The 19,277-nt window shown below is 31.5% G+C and overlaps 1 protein-coding gene across 4 annotated transcripts in view; it reads right to left on the bottom strand.

Moving 5' to 3' along the window:
* Window positions 1-376: 376 nt before the first annotated feature.
* LOC111627973 (cyclin-J-like) overlaps window positions 377-19,277 on the bottom strand; it is a 27,280-nt gene continuing 8,379 nt past the window's right edge. For 3 of the 4 annotated variants that reach the window (XM_023371680.1, XM_023371681.1, XM_023371678.1), the window contains exons 2-5: window positions 17,850-18,149; window positions 17,437-17,721; window positions 13,546-13,705; window positions 377-2,754 (exon numbers count right to left, since the gene is read on the bottom strand). In XM_023371680.1, the coding sequence (XP_023227448.1) occupies window positions 2,715-2,754; window positions 13,546-13,705; window positions 17,437-17,721; window positions 17,850-18,129 (765 nt within the window). In that variant the 5' untranslated portion in view covers window positions 18,130-18,149 and the 3' untranslated portion in view covers window positions 377-2,714. The remainder of the gene's footprint in view (window positions 2,755-13,545; window positions 13,706-17,436; window positions 17,722-17,849; window positions 18,150-19,277) is intronic. The other variant, XM_023371677.1, reaches the window with a different exon arrangement.

Genomic DNA, 19,277 nt, shown 5'->3' with positions numbered 1-19,277 from the left:
TGTAAAATATTTGAGGAAAACATTTTGGTGTGCTGAAAGAAGAAAGGTTGCAGAACACTGCAGTAGAGTATCAATTATCCGAATCAATTGGGGATTGGGGTTGTTCAGAAAATTGATTTTTCGGATAACTGATTATGTACGAAAAAATATATTAACCTATCCCATGTTGAAATTCATTCAAATCCTGGCATGTCCTTTAAGTACCCTCTCATGGTTGTGCCAGTGCTGCCAGCTAAAACATGCACACCAACAAAAATAATATTGGAGTATCCCAAGACATAGCCAGATTGCAGCGCCACAGCACTAGCAGAAATTTAAATTTGCCAACTGGAAATCTTTCGCTTAACTGATGTTTCGGTTGATCGATATTCAGATAATCAATGCTCTACTGTACTTTTCTTTGTTTGTTCAATATGTATTTTATAAAGTTTACCACTATCCCAATTGTGTGCATGTGATCACTAGAACTATTGTAAGCCATCTATTGCTTACATACAATCAGCATTACTGCACCTTTATACCCAACAGTTCAAATACTTCATATCCATCTACAAAACACAATGTATATCTGTGAAACCAACAAAAGATTGCACAGAGCAGTTCTTTAATATGCTAGTGCATCAAAAAAAAAAATTATGCACCAAATGGAGATTTGCTAGTTGGAGACATGAATGGTCCCTTGTGATCAAGCTTTTGCCAAACTCTGCTAGATATTTCATATTGACTGGAGGACCATCTGATGACGTCGTGAGCAGTTTCTGAATGTCAATTTTATCACCAGACAAACTGTTGTATAATTCTTTTCTAGAGACATTGCTTACTGTATGATCTAATGACATGGCTTCCAAAATTATTTCATTTTGAGAATTTTTTTCTGAGTCTGGGGAAAACTGGAAGGCCCAATCGTCACTCGAAGCAAAATAATTATGGATGCAGAAAAACACTTTTTTTACGGATAAACAATGTTCTATATTTTCTCTAACTTTGTTCATTTAGTTTAGTTATACATTAAAACTAACCTTCATGAAAAGTTCTAGAACATATTTACAAGAATCAATCATTAGACTAACAATAGCAGAGAGCAGTTGATGATTCTAGTGTCTAATATCACTTTATATTTCACAAAACATATTTATCTAAACAAATTATCTGATTAATATTGAATAAATGGTTTAGTGAATATGTTCAGAATTTATTTCCATTTCAGAAATCTGTCAAACAAAGCATTTATGCTATGATCATACTGTATATATATGATAAAGTATTCTTAAATCAGACTCCTAAGTTAATTCAACATTGATTATCTTTAATAAAATATCAATTTTAACTAGTAGATACTGGTTAAGTCTACAAGTGACATGCTTTTAATTTAAGCAAACTACACACAAAAAAACCAAGCAAGTGAAAAGAACCAACTTTATCTCAGCAAACATTTTCTTCCATCTTAAACAGACATCTTCAGGCTTTAGAATTCAACATTGAATTCAGATATTCTGTCACAAGCTTCTAAAATAAGACCACTCGATGATTGGTGGAGTGGGCATCATGTTAATCTCACAGGTAACATAATTGTGGAGTATACTGGAGTTGATCCAGGTAATCTTCCTTATTGATTAGAATGAATCTGCATCAAAATTGATATCCATGTGCCACTTAGAATTTCTAGAGATATAAACGGCTACTAAGTATCTGAGTTACGCCGTGTTATATGTCCTATGAAGAATTCTTACTTGATCAAAATGGACCACAATGTCAGTCACAAGCAGAAGTGGCTAAGGTGGTGGAATTGAGGCCTTATTTATAGAAAAGTTTGATGGGTAGTGATTAGAGTGTGGGGGGCTGTCAACCTGTCAAATGTCCCATTAAGTCATATCAGAGAGGGATAGAATACACTCCAATATACTTGCTACCTCCAGAAGTACAAGAACAAGATTAATTGGCTCCTATGTTTCCAAAAGGGCATGCAATGCTAATATGGATTATGGCCTCATATGCTGGGACATCTATTTATCTGATATAGAACTAAAATATAACAACATTGTCTAAATTCTAAATCTAAAATTGGAATCTGACAACTTCAACTCATTCTATAGTTGGGAAATTTTTTGTACTACTACTTTTTTTTATTATTGCATAAAAATAGAATATAAAGGCTTATAAAAACTTTTCTATAACTGTAATTTTTCTGTAATTTCAACTATTTTTTTATTTAAATAATTCATTCACAATGAAAAGGCATTAAAAACAGAACAGGAAATGCAAATTTAAAATAATTCTTTACCTAAAATCTCACAAAAACCATCAAAAGATAGCAGAATATGTCAAAATTTAATTACAATTAATGTAATAGTCCAAATTAACAGAAATGTCAAATTCTTTAATATCCATAATAGTTTATGCAAAAGGACTTAAATTGCTTTATTTAGCTATAAACAATAAATAAAATTTATAAACATTAAGCATATTTTTGCTAAAAACAAACAATTACATTTGGCATATTGATAAATCGATAGATCTATAGATCATCAATATCATAGTTAGTTAGTTTATAAAAAATAGGAATGCTTTTTTAATTATTTTTAAAGTATTTCTACATGATAAAAATACTTAAATTTAGTCTGGAATTATTTTAACTTTACTATCTGTTTTTGAGATTAAGAAAATATCATAACAGTAATTTCCCTGAGTATGAAACTTCAATTTCTTCTGCATTTTCAGTTATTTCTGCATTTATTTTCTTCCTCCTGCAACACACTGAATAATAATAAACAAAAAACTGTATTAAATGAGATTATAATTTTTTAAATAAATATGTTTCCAATTAATGCCTTTAATACTATGTAAAGTATGGGATCAAGATTATTTGAAAATATCTGAAATATTTAAATACAAGCAACAGACTAATACAGTGTGACCCCAAGTTATGGTTACTTGATATACATGAATTCAATACAAACTGTTGTCTGTTCTCTCCCTGATTTGAGCAGAAATATTTGATAAAACAAGAAAAAACCCATTTTAAAATCATAAATCAATGAGACTGAAATTCACAGTAACAATTACATGATTTGTTAGTTCTAATTTTCTTTTCTTTGTATGTTTGTTAAGTAGTAGTGGTATTCACTAATTGTACAGTCTAGCAAACTGTCTCTATGCTATTAAAAAACAAATCTATAGATTTCTACTGGAGATCATCTTTCTATTAAAAACAGAAAAAAAAGTTCAGTGTAAAACAAGTTACATAAATTATCATAACACACAAACTTCACTTTTCTCATATCACGAGTTTAGTTCTTTATAGATTGAATAACAAACAACTTTCTTTAAAAAAAATCTCATCTGTTATTTGGATCTTGGATATTTTGGATGTTATTTCATCTGTTATTTGGAGAACATGGACAGGGCAACTGGATTATCCTGAAACGAAGTTCAAATTTTGATCATAAGGAATTATGAAAAAGCTTGTAAATCAACTTCATAAATCAGGCCAAGATCTTCAGGGTTAAAGTACACTCATAAGTCAAGGTTACACTGTATGAAGAAGAAATCTTTCACTTTTATAACATATAATAGAAGATAGAAATCTTAAATTATAAATGGTCACTGTTTTTTAATTATAACTTAATTACCTCCATCATACTATATATAGAATCATATTTAATACACACACACAACAAAATACAGTTATTGAAATTTTGTTGAAATGAGAAAAATCACTACAATCTCTCTCATTAAGAGAAAAAAATTAAACTAAACTATGTACATAAATTCTCTAATGATTTAATAGCATGTTTCAAAAAGATTTACAGTAGAACCTCGATTATCCGGACTAATTGGGGATGAAGGTAGTCCGGATAAGGAAAAATCCGGATAATCGAAACAAATACTTTAATTTGTCTTTTAATGATAATACAACACGTTTTCTTTTCGATGACATATCGGTAATATTAAAAGTAAATACTGTATTTAAATCGTGATCAAATTTTCAAGAAACAAACGTTCGTATTGAATTTGGGCTACTACTGACCAACGCTAACAGACTACAGTACCTATTGTTTAAAAGGCCCTCTGGTGGCGCAAGAAGACGGATTTTATAAAATAAAAAGCAGTAAAAACTGCATTTTTATGAATAAAAATTTGACAAACTATTTATTGTTTTATGACGAGTAAAATTTTTTCATCGCGTTCTCGGCTTTTAAGTAATGCATAAACCTTAGAAGCGCGAGGCCCTTCGGACCGCGAGGCATAGGCGGTGGCCACGTCGTCCATTCCTAACGCCGCCCTTGGTTATAGAAATGATGTAATTTGAATATAAATTATTTATAAATACGTATGTCAAGTTATATTTTTATTACGACATAAAATATATTTAAGAGTTTATGACCACTGTGCCTGGCAAGACGTTGTTGAAACAAAAAAAGTTATGCATTCCATCACGTACATAAACAGTGTCGTAATTCACCAAGTGCAAATCAGCAAATTCGTAAAATTTTTGTTTATTTTGAACAATCCGGATAATCAAAAATCCGAATAATGGAGGTTCTACTGTAATAATACAAGTTTATTGGACAACAAATTACTGTGGAATGAAATGGTGATTGCTAAAGGATAAAACAGCTGTCAGTTTCATTCAGAATTCCAAAGATGGTGAGTGCCATTTTGCACCATCAGTGTCCAAGCAAGAGAAAGCTTTTTGTGTCCTGAATTTATTAAGATGGAATCTATATCAGCCATGCAATGCAACTTCCAGTTTGCAAAGGAGCTCTCACCAAGCAACTCCAATTTAAATTTGCATTCCAAATTCCAGGAGAAAGGTTTTATATAAAAAGAAAAACATCCAGGATGTTTTTTTCTTTTTAAATAAATCTTCATAGCAAAATGGAACACCATCTCATTACCATGGGAATGTATGAGCTTATCTCAATAATATTCTTTCAGAAAGACAGATCAGCCCTGCTTGAAATAATGACCACACACTCCTAAGTTGGACATACCATATCTGAGAATGGGCTACATAAAAAAAAAGCTTTGTTCTTGTATCACTACTGTTCATGATTTGAATGAACTGAAGAATCTAGCCCAGCATTTCCCATAGTATGCGGCACCCTAGGGAGCCCCAGCTTCCTCACAGGGCACAACAAAATATAAAATTTTCATAATTTTACTTTCATATTCAATTCATTGTGATACGATGCAACATCTAGCAGACCTGGTGCAAACCATTGACTCAGTAATAACTGTTTTCAAAAGCCTCTACAAATGTTTACCAGATGGTGCACTGCAATAATTTCCTTAATTATTTTAGTTTAGTAGTTCGTCAAACTTTGTGTTTGTATATAAATGAAATTGCACAAAACTGACAGCTAGTGTTCAATTAGTTTTTGGAGATTGTATCAACTGAATATTGTAATTAAGTCAGATGAAGTTTTTGAAGTATTTCTTCTTGTATGTATTTTTAAAAATGGTAAGTTTTTACTAAATAATAATAAGTGTTGTGAAAGTGAAAGTGAAAGTAGAGGGCACATTGTCAACCAGTGGCAAGAGTGTAAAGAAGTGTAAATATTGAAAATGTGACGACAATTATTTGGACTTTGGTTTTATGTCAACAGAAGTCAGTGGTGATGAAAGACCAGAGTGCATATGGTGTATGAAAGTTTTAGTACCAGAGTGCATGCTACCAAGCAAGTTGAAATGCTATTTAGAATTCAATTATTTTAGCATGGTTATTAAATCTCGTGACTACCAGAAAGTTAAGAGTTAAATCAAGAAACAGGTACTTTCTATAAGCAGGCATCAATACTAAGCAGGCATCAATACTAAGCAATACCATTGCAGAAGAACTCATTGTATCAGCTGTTGTAGATATGGGCGGGAAACATTATGATTGGTGGGTTTGCTGGGAAGCAGCTTTCAAAAGTGCCTTTGTCCAATAGCCCAACACCATCAGTCACAGAATATGGAGGACCTCAATGATCGGTTAATTGAAAAAATAAAAGGGTAGGAATTTGGGTTGCAGCGAGATGAGGCCACAGATGCTCACTTGATTTGCTATGTATGGTTTATAGATAGTAATAACATTGTAGAAAACCTTCTCTTTTGTAAAAGTATCACTGCTGGTGCTAAGGCTCAAGACGTCTTCGAGATCCTTGATACTTTTATATCTGAAAATAATTTGGAGTGGACCAAATTCATTGGTATTTGTACTGATGGTGTTCATTCTATGTTGGCTGTTGTGGAAAATTGCACACACTTATTTGAAGCAAAGCCTCTGATGCACTGTGGACCCATTGCATTATTCACAGGGAAGCAATCGCATCAAAATATCCAAGTCCTACATTAAACCAGGTCTTAGAATATATAGTGAATGTAATAAACTTTATAAAAACTTAACAGTTGGCAAGATTTTTCAAAAAAAAAAAAAAATGTTAGGATATAGGATCCAAACACACATTTTTGTTGTACTATAGCAAGGGTGGCCAACTTGTGTACATAAGATCAACTTTTTATCTTAAAAATGTGTTGCGATCGACTTCTTGTTATAGGCATAGTCTAAGTGGCAAAGGGGAGGTGTGAAATACATGTTTAGATAGGTAAGAAAGCCACAATTTAATTTAAAACATGAAGAAAAGGTACTTACATTTTAAACAGAAGAAAAATTGAAACGCGACGTTGTCACTTTCAGGTACCATCACTTCACCCTTCCTCTCTCTATTGTGAGATCTGAATAGCCCCTGGGTGTAAATTAATGATTTAATTAATAATGTTAAAGTTATGTCGTAAATTATTCTTTTATTTTGGGTGGAAAAATAACGTTTTCTAGCGTGGGAAAACAGCTAGGAGAGTCACTTCCTTCCATGGAAGTTAGAACATCCTCTGTCTTTCCCCTTATCTGCTAAAAATCTCTCTTCAATGGGAACTGTTTACCCCTCATTTCATCCCCTTCCCATCCGTTCACGTGGATAAAGCCTCAACTGATAATTGGTCGTCAATCAGAAGATATATGGGATGATTAACCGAATTCGGGAGTTCATCAGCAGACCTGGAAGAGTCATGACTCCACATATTCGCTCTCTAAGGCCATCACCCTTTGGAGTTTGTCAGGAGATCTGATAGTAGAAAGAAGTCTCCATATTGTCTCCCTAAGGCTATCGTCCTTAGTTAGGGAGTTCGTCAGAAAATCTCATAGAGGAGAGACGTCTCCCATATTGGCTCCACACCATCCTTAAGAGTTCGTCCATAGATCGGAGAGTGAAAGGACTCCACACAGATATGCCAGCAGAACAACGCCTTGTCACCCCTAACAAGTTACTCCAAGATATTCTATGAAGTACCTTCACGAATAAGAAGACGACACTGCCAAGTAAACAGGTTGTATGTTTAAGACTAAATTATGAGCTCTCTCTCTCGTAAATGTATGGTTTAAGAATACATTTCTCTCTCGACTCGGTTATAGACTAAGAATAGATTTCTTCTTGTCGCGATTGATTGGATTATTTGTTCTTTGATTTGACCATTTTGAATTAATTGATCATTTCTTATTCTGTATTAATATTGTTTATTTGTTTATTAAATTCTATATACTTTGTTAAGAGATGTCTCTGTATTATTATTTCCTGAATCAGATCTAGGGTATAAATATCACGCGTGTTTATCCGCGTTACGAGAAGTAGATAAACTGGTGTCGGGACCTGACAAGATCTAGAATTCACCCTCTAGATCGTTTATAAACATTTTTCTCGCCCTCCTATAAAGAGTTTTGAGAGCCGATCACACGATCGTGCGCCAGTAAGTGATATAGGTAACATACCTATACCCTTGGTTTCTCACACTATCATGTCCCAACCTACTCTGTTTTTTTCCCGCCTTTCTTTTTTTTCAGTTTTACGATCCTTTGTCTACATTTCTTATTTCCCTTTTACAACTGTATGCAAATGGATTGCACATGGACTGACAAAACCGCATCTGAGGGAGGATGCGGAGGTCCGATATCACTACAGTTGTGTTTGCACTTTGTGTTTGGTTACAAGTGTAACACATTAAGTCAAGACATCACGAGAGATTGACCAAAATTGGCTTCGTGATCGACTTGTTGGCCACCCCTGTACTATAGCACTTTGCAATGGCTCTTTCATGGTAATGTTTTATCTCATGCATTTGAACTGCAACAGGAACTTTATATTTTTCTTAAAGAGGAAGACCACAAGTATGCCAAAAATTTTGTGAATGAAGATTTTTCGGTAAAACTAGTGATTTCGTGATGTCAGGTAGTAAGTTTAGACAGAAAAGTAGGAAGTGACAGAGAACCGAAGACAGTTTTGTGCAATGGCACAGGACTGGGAGATTTTTTTTATCAACTGAGAAAATCTGGAGAATTGTTTGGGGTGACTTTTCACTTTTTTTTTCAGTAGACTAAAATGAAAATTTTGACATGACAGAACATGTGAAACACCGTTTAAGCATTGTAATCAAATATGTTATTCAGAATTATTCATTAAAATATTATCAATGGCTTTGTGGAGGTCTATTTGTAGAAAGCCACAAATATCATATAGCATTAGTTGGCTAGTTCGTAGAGGGTATGAGAGAGAAAAATATTAGAATGCATGGACTGGTTTTTGATGCCGCAGCTTTGTGATTGTCAATAATTAGAGAGATGCAGGTCTGCAATCTAGCAGTTAAGACTTTAGTGAGAATCTTGTAAATCAATATTTAGTAGTCATGTGGGTTTCCAGTTTGTAATTTTCGCTTGTTCTTCCTTCTTATTGGTTTTAAGAATGAGAGTAATTATTCCACAATTAAAGCTATTGATCAGTTTGTCAGTTTTTCAGTGCATTGTTGATCGTCTTAGTACATCATTGTTCTATCAGAAGGAAAACTTGTTTATAAAATTCTACAGGTGGCCCATCTGGTCCTAATGATTTCTTATTTGTAGTGCTGCTATGCATTCTGGATAGCAGCACTACAAATAGTGCTGCTATCCAGTGATAGTGATGTTTTTGTTTAACTCAATTATCTGTTTGGCATTTGGGACAGAAATACCTGTGCCTTTTCTTGGTCAAAACATTTTCTTTTAAATATTTTTGAATATCATCGGTGAATGAATTTTCTTTTTTCTTCTTCATCTCTTAAAATTTAATTCTCCTCATTTATTATTGCATTCATCTTTTTAGACAATGTGCTTCGGTTCCATTTGGTAAAATTTCCTGGATGGATGAGTTTCCTATTCATATAATTCCTCATGGGATCATATAAACACTGCATATAGGCATTTCTTACAATAAATTTTCAGCTTGGCTTTTGCTTTTGCTATGTCTATCTGATGTTTACCTGGATCTATGGTTTTGTCCTTATATGCTTGCTTTAACTCATGTACCCTGTCATTGTAATGTTTACAAAGTTGTATTTCCTTTTCTATACTTATTGCAATGCTTTTCATAAATCACAGTCCAAGCACAGCCTTTTCTTTTCTGATGTTAAAAACCACTTGGGTTGTGTCGGAGAGAAAGTCGACATCTTTCAGTAAGCTAGTGTTCATTTTCCAGGATGTAGTTAAATTACGTTTGAATTTGCATCTCTGCTTAGTGGAGTCAAGTATTAGAACAACATGGTTTGTTAAATGATTAGGGATGATTTCACATTGTGATGTTGGAGGTGACTGGAAATTAGAATTTATCCAACCTGGAATGAGAGTTATTTTGGCAGTATTACCTACCAAAATAACTCATGTTTATGACACAGCCACCCTCTACTGCCAAAATAACTCATGTTTATGAGGGTTCATTTTACGCTGTATGTCTAAGGCCAAACTGATCTTTCAGGGTCTGGAAAATTTTAATTTTCCTTTTGTTTCTGGTGTTTCCTATTATATCTATATCTCTCTTGACAAAGTTGAAGTCACCACCTAAAAGAATATCATGAGTTGATTCTAAATAGGCTGTTGATCCTGCACATCTTGCCTTAGACAAGATACAATTGTCTACTGCCTAACAAGCAATAGACAGAAATAATTCTCTGTATCTCAAGTGAATCTTTATATCAGATAGTACAAGGTGACTATAATTGTCATGTGTTTGGTATAAGATGTTGATACTGTATTTAACAAAAATCACTGTCCCTCCAATACCTCTGCTCCTGTGAGACCATATGCATTGATAAAACTTATTGGTGTTACAAGCAATTGCTGAAAATTTTTATTCTCACTAAGTATTAATTCTTGGATTAGTGCAATATTAATTTTATTACTTAGATGATGATGAATAAAAATCTGCTGTTTATGATTATTATTTAAACTGTTGATATTTACTGAAAGAATTTTTAGTCTTATTCATTCTGGGTAGATTATGACCTCTGGTTCAATATTATTGCTGGGTGGATTTGTATTATTCTGTTCATCTTCAGTATTGAGATTTAATATTTCATATTTATTCATAGTTATAATTTCATAAGTGGGTGGTGTGTTGCAGTTTTTTTTTAATTCCTGAGATTTTAGGTTTGAAATAAATTTAATTTTTCTCCTTCTTTTGACAATATTCTTTAAAGACATCTCCAATTTATTAACTTAAGTTTACATTTTCTTTGTTTCTGGAGTATGTTATAGGGAAATTTGTGTGCCTTTTGTCTGAATGCAATTTGTTCTGTTTATCACCTTCACTTATCCAGTTTCCTCTTATTTTCATCGTGGCATGGGTTCTAATGTTGACAATTCCTTTTCTATTCTTATTTTTATTTCACTACTTTCAGGTTCCTGAAAAATGTCCTTCATGTCTCGTGTCCATTATGACTGTCCATAAGTTCTTCATTTGTTCGAATAACCATTATGCATCTGCACTATTCTCAGGAGAGTGTCCGTATTTATGGAAATTATTACATTTTATTGCAGTACATTCACCCTGTAAATGTCTGAAAGTTTTACACTTGTAATACATTTGAGGTCGGCCAGAAATAAATATAAAGAAATAAAAAAATTTCTTTATATTTCAAAAAGTCAAATCTACAGAGACTCGTTTTTGCTAAAAAGGAAATGATGTCACAATTTTAAATCTCTTGTTCTATAAGCTTTAAAACATGAGAAATAATAACAGTAATAAGCAATTATTTATTGTGACATTAAAAATTGCAGCCTGGCATTTCTGACAATTTATTTAATTTAAAATATATGCTTACCATCTCAAATTAGTAGTGACTTGCCCCTGTACACAGTTTTCCTTTAACAATAGAGTTGTGCCAGTGATTTACCTAACTCCTTTCAGAGGAAATTCTTTGAATTGAAATAATGTGACTACCGGTTTGCATTGGAAGTTCGTAGATAGTTAATCAGGATCTTCTGCCCCCTACAGTTTCCATATTTGGTTTGGTCTTTCATCTATTTAACTTCATTCTCGAGATTAAGGAAAGATGGACAGACAGACAGACAACAGTGGGAATTTATAGTTCTACAATTTTTTCAAATTTCTGCCCAATAATAATGCAACAAAATAAAAAAACTAAACTAAGATTCCAAAAGGTTCAAGCTTATATTGTCTAAGTCCAGTGCCTAGTGTTTTATCCACTCAACTATTGCCATTCAGAGCCAAGAAATTTTCAAAGATTTATAAGCATTTAAAAACACTAAACTTTCAGAGGCCCAATTTTAGAAATGCTTGAGAAGTGGATCATATCATTTGGACAAGGACCTGTTTGTGTTAAAGGCTATATGCTTATCAAGTTTCATTGGAATCGGAGACCTGAGGCCCTCTTCTTGTAAGTGACACCTTACTTTTCCTTTCCAGACGCCAAACTTATTAAGGTTACCAGCACCTGCATTAATTAGTAATTAAAACTGGTGGCGATAAATAATTTGAAGTGGTAAAAAAAGTCAAAACTGGCAAAATGTTGGCAATATTTTTAAATTTTCCAGAGTGACCCCTGTACTTATCTGATATTTTTGAGAAGCAAATGTTCTCAATCTCTCCCTGCAGGGAAGCAACATGCACCTTTTGAAGTTAATTAAGAAAATTTCAGCTTTAAAAAAAATTAAAGCTATGGACAAGAAAAATAAATAAAGACAGAGGAAAATAATATCTCTCCTTGTTGCAACAGTTTTTGGCCTCCAATGGAGTTGATTTTTCTTGAGATATGAAATCCATTTTTGAAAATCATCACAGCTTATCACCTGGTTTGAAAAATATTTTCAAAATGATATCAATAAATTTGCACTGATTCAAGATCCATTTAATGTCAGTACTCCATCTGAATTTACTGCTGAAGAGAATCCTACTGAGTTGTCTTGAGATAATGCCATGCTGCTAAATTTTTTTTTCAATGTATTAACTGAATTTTGGATATCAGTAAAATATGAATATCCCCTTCTGAGTGGTAAAGCTCAGAATTTTAATTTCATTCACAACTTCTTATTTGTGAAAAGCTGGGCTTTCAGCTGTTTCTATAATAAAAACTAAGTATCACACGAAAATCAATGTGGAGAAGGAAATGAGGGTGGCTGTGTCTTCTTTGATTCAAAGATTTGAGAAAGTATACAGTGATCAATATGCTTATCCATCTCGCTAATTATATTTGAATTTGTTCAATTATGTTTTTTGTTATCTTAAATATGTGTTTTATTTATTTTTTACTTAATGTCCTAATTCTTTAATTTTAAAAAATATTGGTTATTTCCTATTTTGCAAATTGTACTTATTAGAATTTAACATAGGGCAACTTGATGTCCTTGCTAAATGCATGTTTTCCCAAGAATCAAAACAGTTTGGGAACCGCTAATCTACCTAAGGCCTCACTTATTAATGTAATACAGGATATTTGGGTCCACATTTGGGAAGAACTGGATAATTGCAAGAAATTTACAAAAATCTACAAAGTCTTTTTGAATAAAACAAAAAAACCATCACTGCAATCCTCTATCACTAGACCACCAATGCCTTGCTATTGAATTACAAGTCAGTGATGAAATGGTGGCTAACAGTTATATAACTAAGGAGTGAGTGTCATTAAGAAAGCTGAATATATCAACTCTGGAGTCGAGAGGAATGCAGACTATCCAGCCCTAGCTACAAGTTTGCATAAAGAGGCATATTGCATTCAAAACTCTTGTGCAGATGGAAAGCTTGGTACTGCTTATCATGCATTTTGTGTCATTTCTCCTATAATCCATAATTCTACAGTAGTGTTTTAGTGTTCTACCAATTAATTGACTACATGGTGTTGGTTCTTTCATAACGACATCGACATTGTGTGTCATCATGATTTGTCAAAATTGTATTTTTTAATTTGCATTACCTAATGTTTGAAAAAATTTAGGTATTGACTATACTATTGCATGGATTTACACACATTCCTTTTTGAATTAATTTACTGTAAACATTGCTATGGAACTAATGCACCATATGAACATATTTGTGTAACACAAAGATCTTTTTCAGTGAATACCCTATATGAAATGTACCCCCCACATACAATATTAGTATTGTATTTATAGGATTTAATTGATATATATATATATAGATAAGATTTTATATATTTATAATGTTAAAAATTAAAAAATTTCATTACTTGAGCATGATACTTAAACATGGAGCTAACTGTTCAATTCTGTATTGAGTTAACTTCTGAAGAGATACTGGCCACATTGGTGATAATATAAGGCATACTCTAGCTGCAGCAATGCAGGAAGTGGCAACAAGTGAAGGTGGAAATTGTAAAAATGAATGATCTGAAAAATTATGGAAAAATATTTTAAATTTACAGTTAAAAATTAAACACATTTAAAAATGGTTCTAAAAATAAAATTTAAAAATAAGTAATATGTTGGATTATTTTCATTGGATTTTTATTATTGAAAAATTTCTTCCCTTTTAAACATTTTACATAAATAAAGTAATACAGTTATGCTGAAAAGAGATTTGATGAACTGGATATATTTTATTCAATATAAAATCACTAAACACTTACTACATTTCTGAAAAATATCCTGGTGTAGCATGCAGATGTGTAACAATAAAAAAGGACTTTCTAGAACCACTTACTGGACAGCGATAATTAGTTTTCAATCTTTTTTTAAAGATGACTAGGGAAACACATGTGCAGAAATCCATTTTTCAAAAAATATCTTAAGTACATATGCTTTTCTAACTTAACAAATAAAAATTTTAATAACCTAAGAGACAAATTGACATTACAATCTGTAAAAATGTTATAAAACAAAAAACATAACTTTGTCAAAATTATGTGCTTTATTTGAACACATGCTTTTCTTGCCACATGATCTGTAATTACATACTCTGCAATTTCAAAAGTTTTATAATTTCATTGGTTAAAATTCTATAGTGTGTTGTGTGCGCAGATAATCCAAACATGTATAATCAACCTAGTAGAATCGTGATGTCATCAACAAAGACGAGATTATTAAAAGTGACCAGAATCGCCACTTTCTCTGAAAGACAAATTTCGTCTCAAGTTTTGAAGTCATTCATCCTTGAAAGAAGAGATGAGAGATAAGTGACCAGAATACGGCTCTAGGACCCATTTAAAATGAAATTTTTTCATGACCTGCTTAACTAGTAAAGAAGGGTGATTAAAAATATGGCTTGTATTAAATAAAAAACTGAAAAAAATCTAAAATATAAAATTTAAAAAAAAGACTTCTTTCAAATAAAAACAAATTTAAAATCAATAGCCAGTTGGATATATGGATATTAAGTTATTTCTCAGAGTAGTAGTAGTAGTAGTAGTAGTAGTAGTAGTAGTAGTAGTAGTAGTAGTAGTAGTATCCAAGTGCAATAAAAAGGGCTGGGTGTTTATTTTGCACTAATAACCAAAACTGCATTCATTTTTTCAGTCAAAATTCAATTTCAAAAAGGAATTTTCCGAGTTCAATTAATTCATCTGACATTGTTGAAATTCCAGTAGTAACATCACTGGACACACTGTCATGAAGGAGCCAGACATCTTTTTAACTTGACCAAGAGATTACAACAGTAGTCTCTGGTGACAGGCTGTCCTTTTAGTAAGTAATCAGCCATGATAACCTCTCAGAGCATGACTTTCCCAGCCAGAGGTTACATCTTTACTTTCTTTGGTAGTGGTGAATCCACATTTCAACTGATTTATTTGGTTTATGGGTATAGACAACATTTATCCAGGGTTACAAAAGAAGAGGGAAAAAAGTACAGTTTGAGTGATTAAAATATGCCATATTTTTAATCATCCTTCTTTATAAGTTGGGCATGAAAAAAACTTTCATTTTTAAGTTAATTTTAATGTTCCAACAATTAATAGACATTTACTTCTTTTTACCAACAGCTGCAAATCATTTTTAAAATTACATGGTTAACTCTTAATAATATTCTAAATAAAAATTATTGTATTAGTTACAAGAGATTAATTTTCTCAAATATTCTTATTTAAAATTTTATCAAAAACACTTTCTTACCTTAGAATTACACACAGCAGGTATTAGTCTAATATTTTTAAATGTAATTTTATTTGTTAAAAAGTTTTTACAAAACATATACACAATATTTAATAAACTAAAATGATACCAATAGAAGTTTCAATAGTAAGAAAATCACAACTCACAGTAAAGTGTAAATGTGGAAAACAAGCAAATTCATTGCACGCAATAAATAAAATTATAGAATACAAGTTAAATTAAAATTTAATTTTTTACACAAATCAGAAGTACTAAAATTTAGTTTCTAATTAATTTTTTCCAGTTTATTATTATTTATGTAAAATTCAGGAAATTCACTAAGGGACAAATTTAATAAGTTAATACCTTTCTAATGGTTTATAGGATTTGTTGAATTTTCCACCCCTTTCAGCCATTGTTTTAAGGATTGGGGGCAATAAATTATTTTTATATAATAAAAACGTCTTATTTTATATTTCAGTTTTTCAAAATAAAATTTTTAATTAGAATTCTTAATCTTTAAAAATATTATTGTAATAATGATTCACTAGAAAAAATACAGGTAGGCCTCCTACAACGCGGTAGATACGTTCCTTGAAAATACCGTGTTGTGGGAAATCACGTTACAGGAGACACCAACTTAATACAAAAACTGGGATTCGGTTCTAAAAAGAGAAAAACTTGCCGTTTGAATGGCATTTTTTGAATTTTTCAAACCAGCCATTGCTAGCCACAAATTTAACACTGGTTTCATCAGCTGACGACTGTCCCATTTCTTTTAAATAATCAAATATTTTTAAGGCTTTGTGTTTAACTGCACTTTTATTTAAAGGCAACTGTTTGTTCATATCTTCTACCCATAATATTAGCGCTTGTTCCATTTTTTTATTTTTTTCATTGTAGGTGCTGTCGGATGAGCAACATTTTTCGCAAGAATAGATGATCCGGATGCGACTGAATTCCTAATCTTTTCTTCCTATTGCTTAATCGATCGAATAGTTGACTCATTCAAATTAAAATACCTACCAATATCAGCTATCCACTCTTGATTTTTAATTCAATCCAAAATTTCTATCTTTGAAGAGATATATTAATAAATTTCCTTTCTAATGACGGTGCTTTCTTTTCATTCGACATTGTTATGGCTAAAATTTTTTCAAGCAGTTTTGTGGACAGTAAAAAAAATCGCAAAAAAATAACTTCCCTTCACTATGTTGTTAAAAATATACACCCAATAGAAGTTTATACTGTATTTTGGATCATTTTTGCAGTCCCCACCTATTGAAAGAGTATAAATTATCGAAAATTCAGTGATATATTTGAGTGTTTATGGTAACTGATGCACATATGTCTAGAAACCAGTCTTTCCCTGAAACTTTCATGGGAATAACATGTCAACGTGGACAAATTTTTCTGTTATGTGAAAGATAATTCGTTTCTAAATAACAAACTGCATTGTAAAAGTACCGCACTGTAAGAAAATTTCTGCATTTTTCCAAACGCGTTGGAGCGAAAACGCATTGTAGGAGGCCTACCTGTATGTTTAAATTAAGAACAGAGAAAAGGGATTAACTTAAAAATATGATGAGAAAAATTTAGAAGAAAATGTTTACCAATTTATAATAAACAATTTTAAATGAGTACCTGATATTGGGCAGTTATTACCTGGGTAGTCTAATACAGAGCTTCTTAGAGGGCCCAGGAACAAAAGTGATATTTTCATTAAATAAAATTACTGTGGATATATAGGATATGGAAAAAAATTAAAGATAAAAATGATTATGGTGGAAAAATTTATTCTATGAAACAGGGATTGAGGGTATACTGTACAGTACATGGGTCTACAAGTTATAACTGTTGTCGTCAGAAAGACACAGCTCAAAAAAGTTTAAGAACTACTGATCTAATATATCCAGACTTAAAAATAGTATTGTCCTCTTGACTATATAAAATCAATAAAAATATAGAAATATCATCATATAGAGAAGTATTTAATAAAGCAAAACTTTTAAATAATAAAATTTAATCCATACCTTGTAAAGAAATATCCAAAAAATAATTAATATATCGTTCAAGTAATTGCTTTGCTGCATTAAATGATTTTATTTTTTGTCCAGAAACCAAATCTGTTGTAGACAGAGAAAATACACTATAATAATCTACAAAATGTGCTGCTGTTGGCATGAGTAAATCCCAATGAAAGAATTCCAGTAGCAATAACTCCATTCTCATAAAATCACTAAGTTTATATGGAATATCTAAATATTTATTAAGTTCACTGGCCTTTGGGATCAAGTCATCTTTTTCTTCTAATTTAGCTATTTTAAAAAATATACATATTTTTTAGATATTACCTTTATATTAGTTAGTAGAATAATATTTGAATCAAGTTACTTAAAATTCAACTTTCACTGCCAGTAAAAATTATAATATAAAATTACAATACCTGCTACAAAAATGCAAACTAATGCCAGTAAATGCAACAAGTTATGATTAATATTAGAGCCATCCAAGGAAAAATCAAGAAAATGAACTGCCATATGCTTAACAGTCCGACAAACATTTATCTTCCTGCAAACATCAGTTAGCCAATTTATCGTGCGTCTTCGAATAGGCAAATGTGGGCACCGTGCATGGTAAACAGCTCGTTGCAGTTCCTTCTTTCGAAGATGGTCGTGTATTTCTGTAGCATACTCGGTCAACCACCACTGTTCAGTAACACTCATTGAAACCAACTCAGATTTATCTAGAAAAAAAATTTTTAAATATTAACTAAATAATTCTAGCCTATAAAATCAATATTTTAAAAAAATATTAAAACCTTAAAAATTTCTATATTTCATTAAATCAAAAAATGTTTGAAATAAAAGATAACTTAAGTTTATTCTGAAATTCAGACACTTGAGACTAGAATACATAAGCTTTCCCAGATATTTTTCTTATGAACTTTTAAAAAACAAATCATTAACAAATGGAAAATTTGAGAAAAAAAGACATCCAAATTTTCTCAAATGGGAATTTCAGAATATAAAAATATTACTGTAAGAAAGATTACAAAAAGCATGCTAAAATCAAGAAATACAAGGACACACATTATAAACATTGAAAGGAAAACATCAAAGTATTATAATTTTGTGTGGAAAACCTATATCAGCATATACTCTTCTCAAACTATGTTCATGGACCATTTTCTTTCATTCTAATCCTTTCCAGGACTGTATTTTTGTGAAATTAAATAAAAATTATTAAAACAGAACAGAGTTCAGATGCATTTTTTTTTTTTTTAATTTTTAGATTGAATTAGTAAAAAAAATATAAAATTTGGTTCTAATCATTTTGAAAAATGAAATTGCAGTCCTTTTCAAGTAATTTCCTAGGTTGATTTTGCTAGCCAGTTCATCCCTAACACTAAATAATTAAAAATAATAAAAACACTTAATGTTTTTTAAAAACTTTTTAAAAGACATTTAAAAAATCTTATTAATGTAATATATAAAATTATGAAGTAAACTATTATTGCAGTCAGTACTTGGTCTGCACCACAAGTCTGAGCAGCACTGCTTTACACTAGGGTTTTTCATTTCCCGGTCTTTTGCTTGTCCCGGGATCCCGGGATAAAAGTGAACTGTTTCCCGGGATCCCGGGATAGAATTAATTATTTTTAAGGTATACAAAATATCTTGAAATCAAATGATATAATTATTTTCCATTTTTTAAAGTAATTTTAAAGTTCTGTAACCTCCAAAATCATATTAATAATGCTGTGTAAGGTCTATAGGCCTATAATAAAAATTACCTTTAAATAACGTAGAAATTTTCACAAATAGAAAAAAATTAATTAAAGTTTGCTGGAAACTGCATACAACAACAACAA

This window comes from Centruroides sculpturatus, unplaced genomic scaffold (assembly GCF_000671375.1).
Source record: "Centruroides sculpturatus isolate CEXI.00-Female unplaced genomic scaffold, Cexi_2.0 scaffold442, whole genome shotgun sequence".
Taxonomy (NCBI): domain Eukaryota; kingdom Metazoa; phylum Arthropoda; class Arachnida; order Scorpiones; family Buthidae; genus Centruroides; species Centruroides sculpturatus.
The sequence above is the reverse complement of the archived record's forward strand: the minus strand, read 5'-3'. Positions and strand labels throughout refer to the sequence as shown.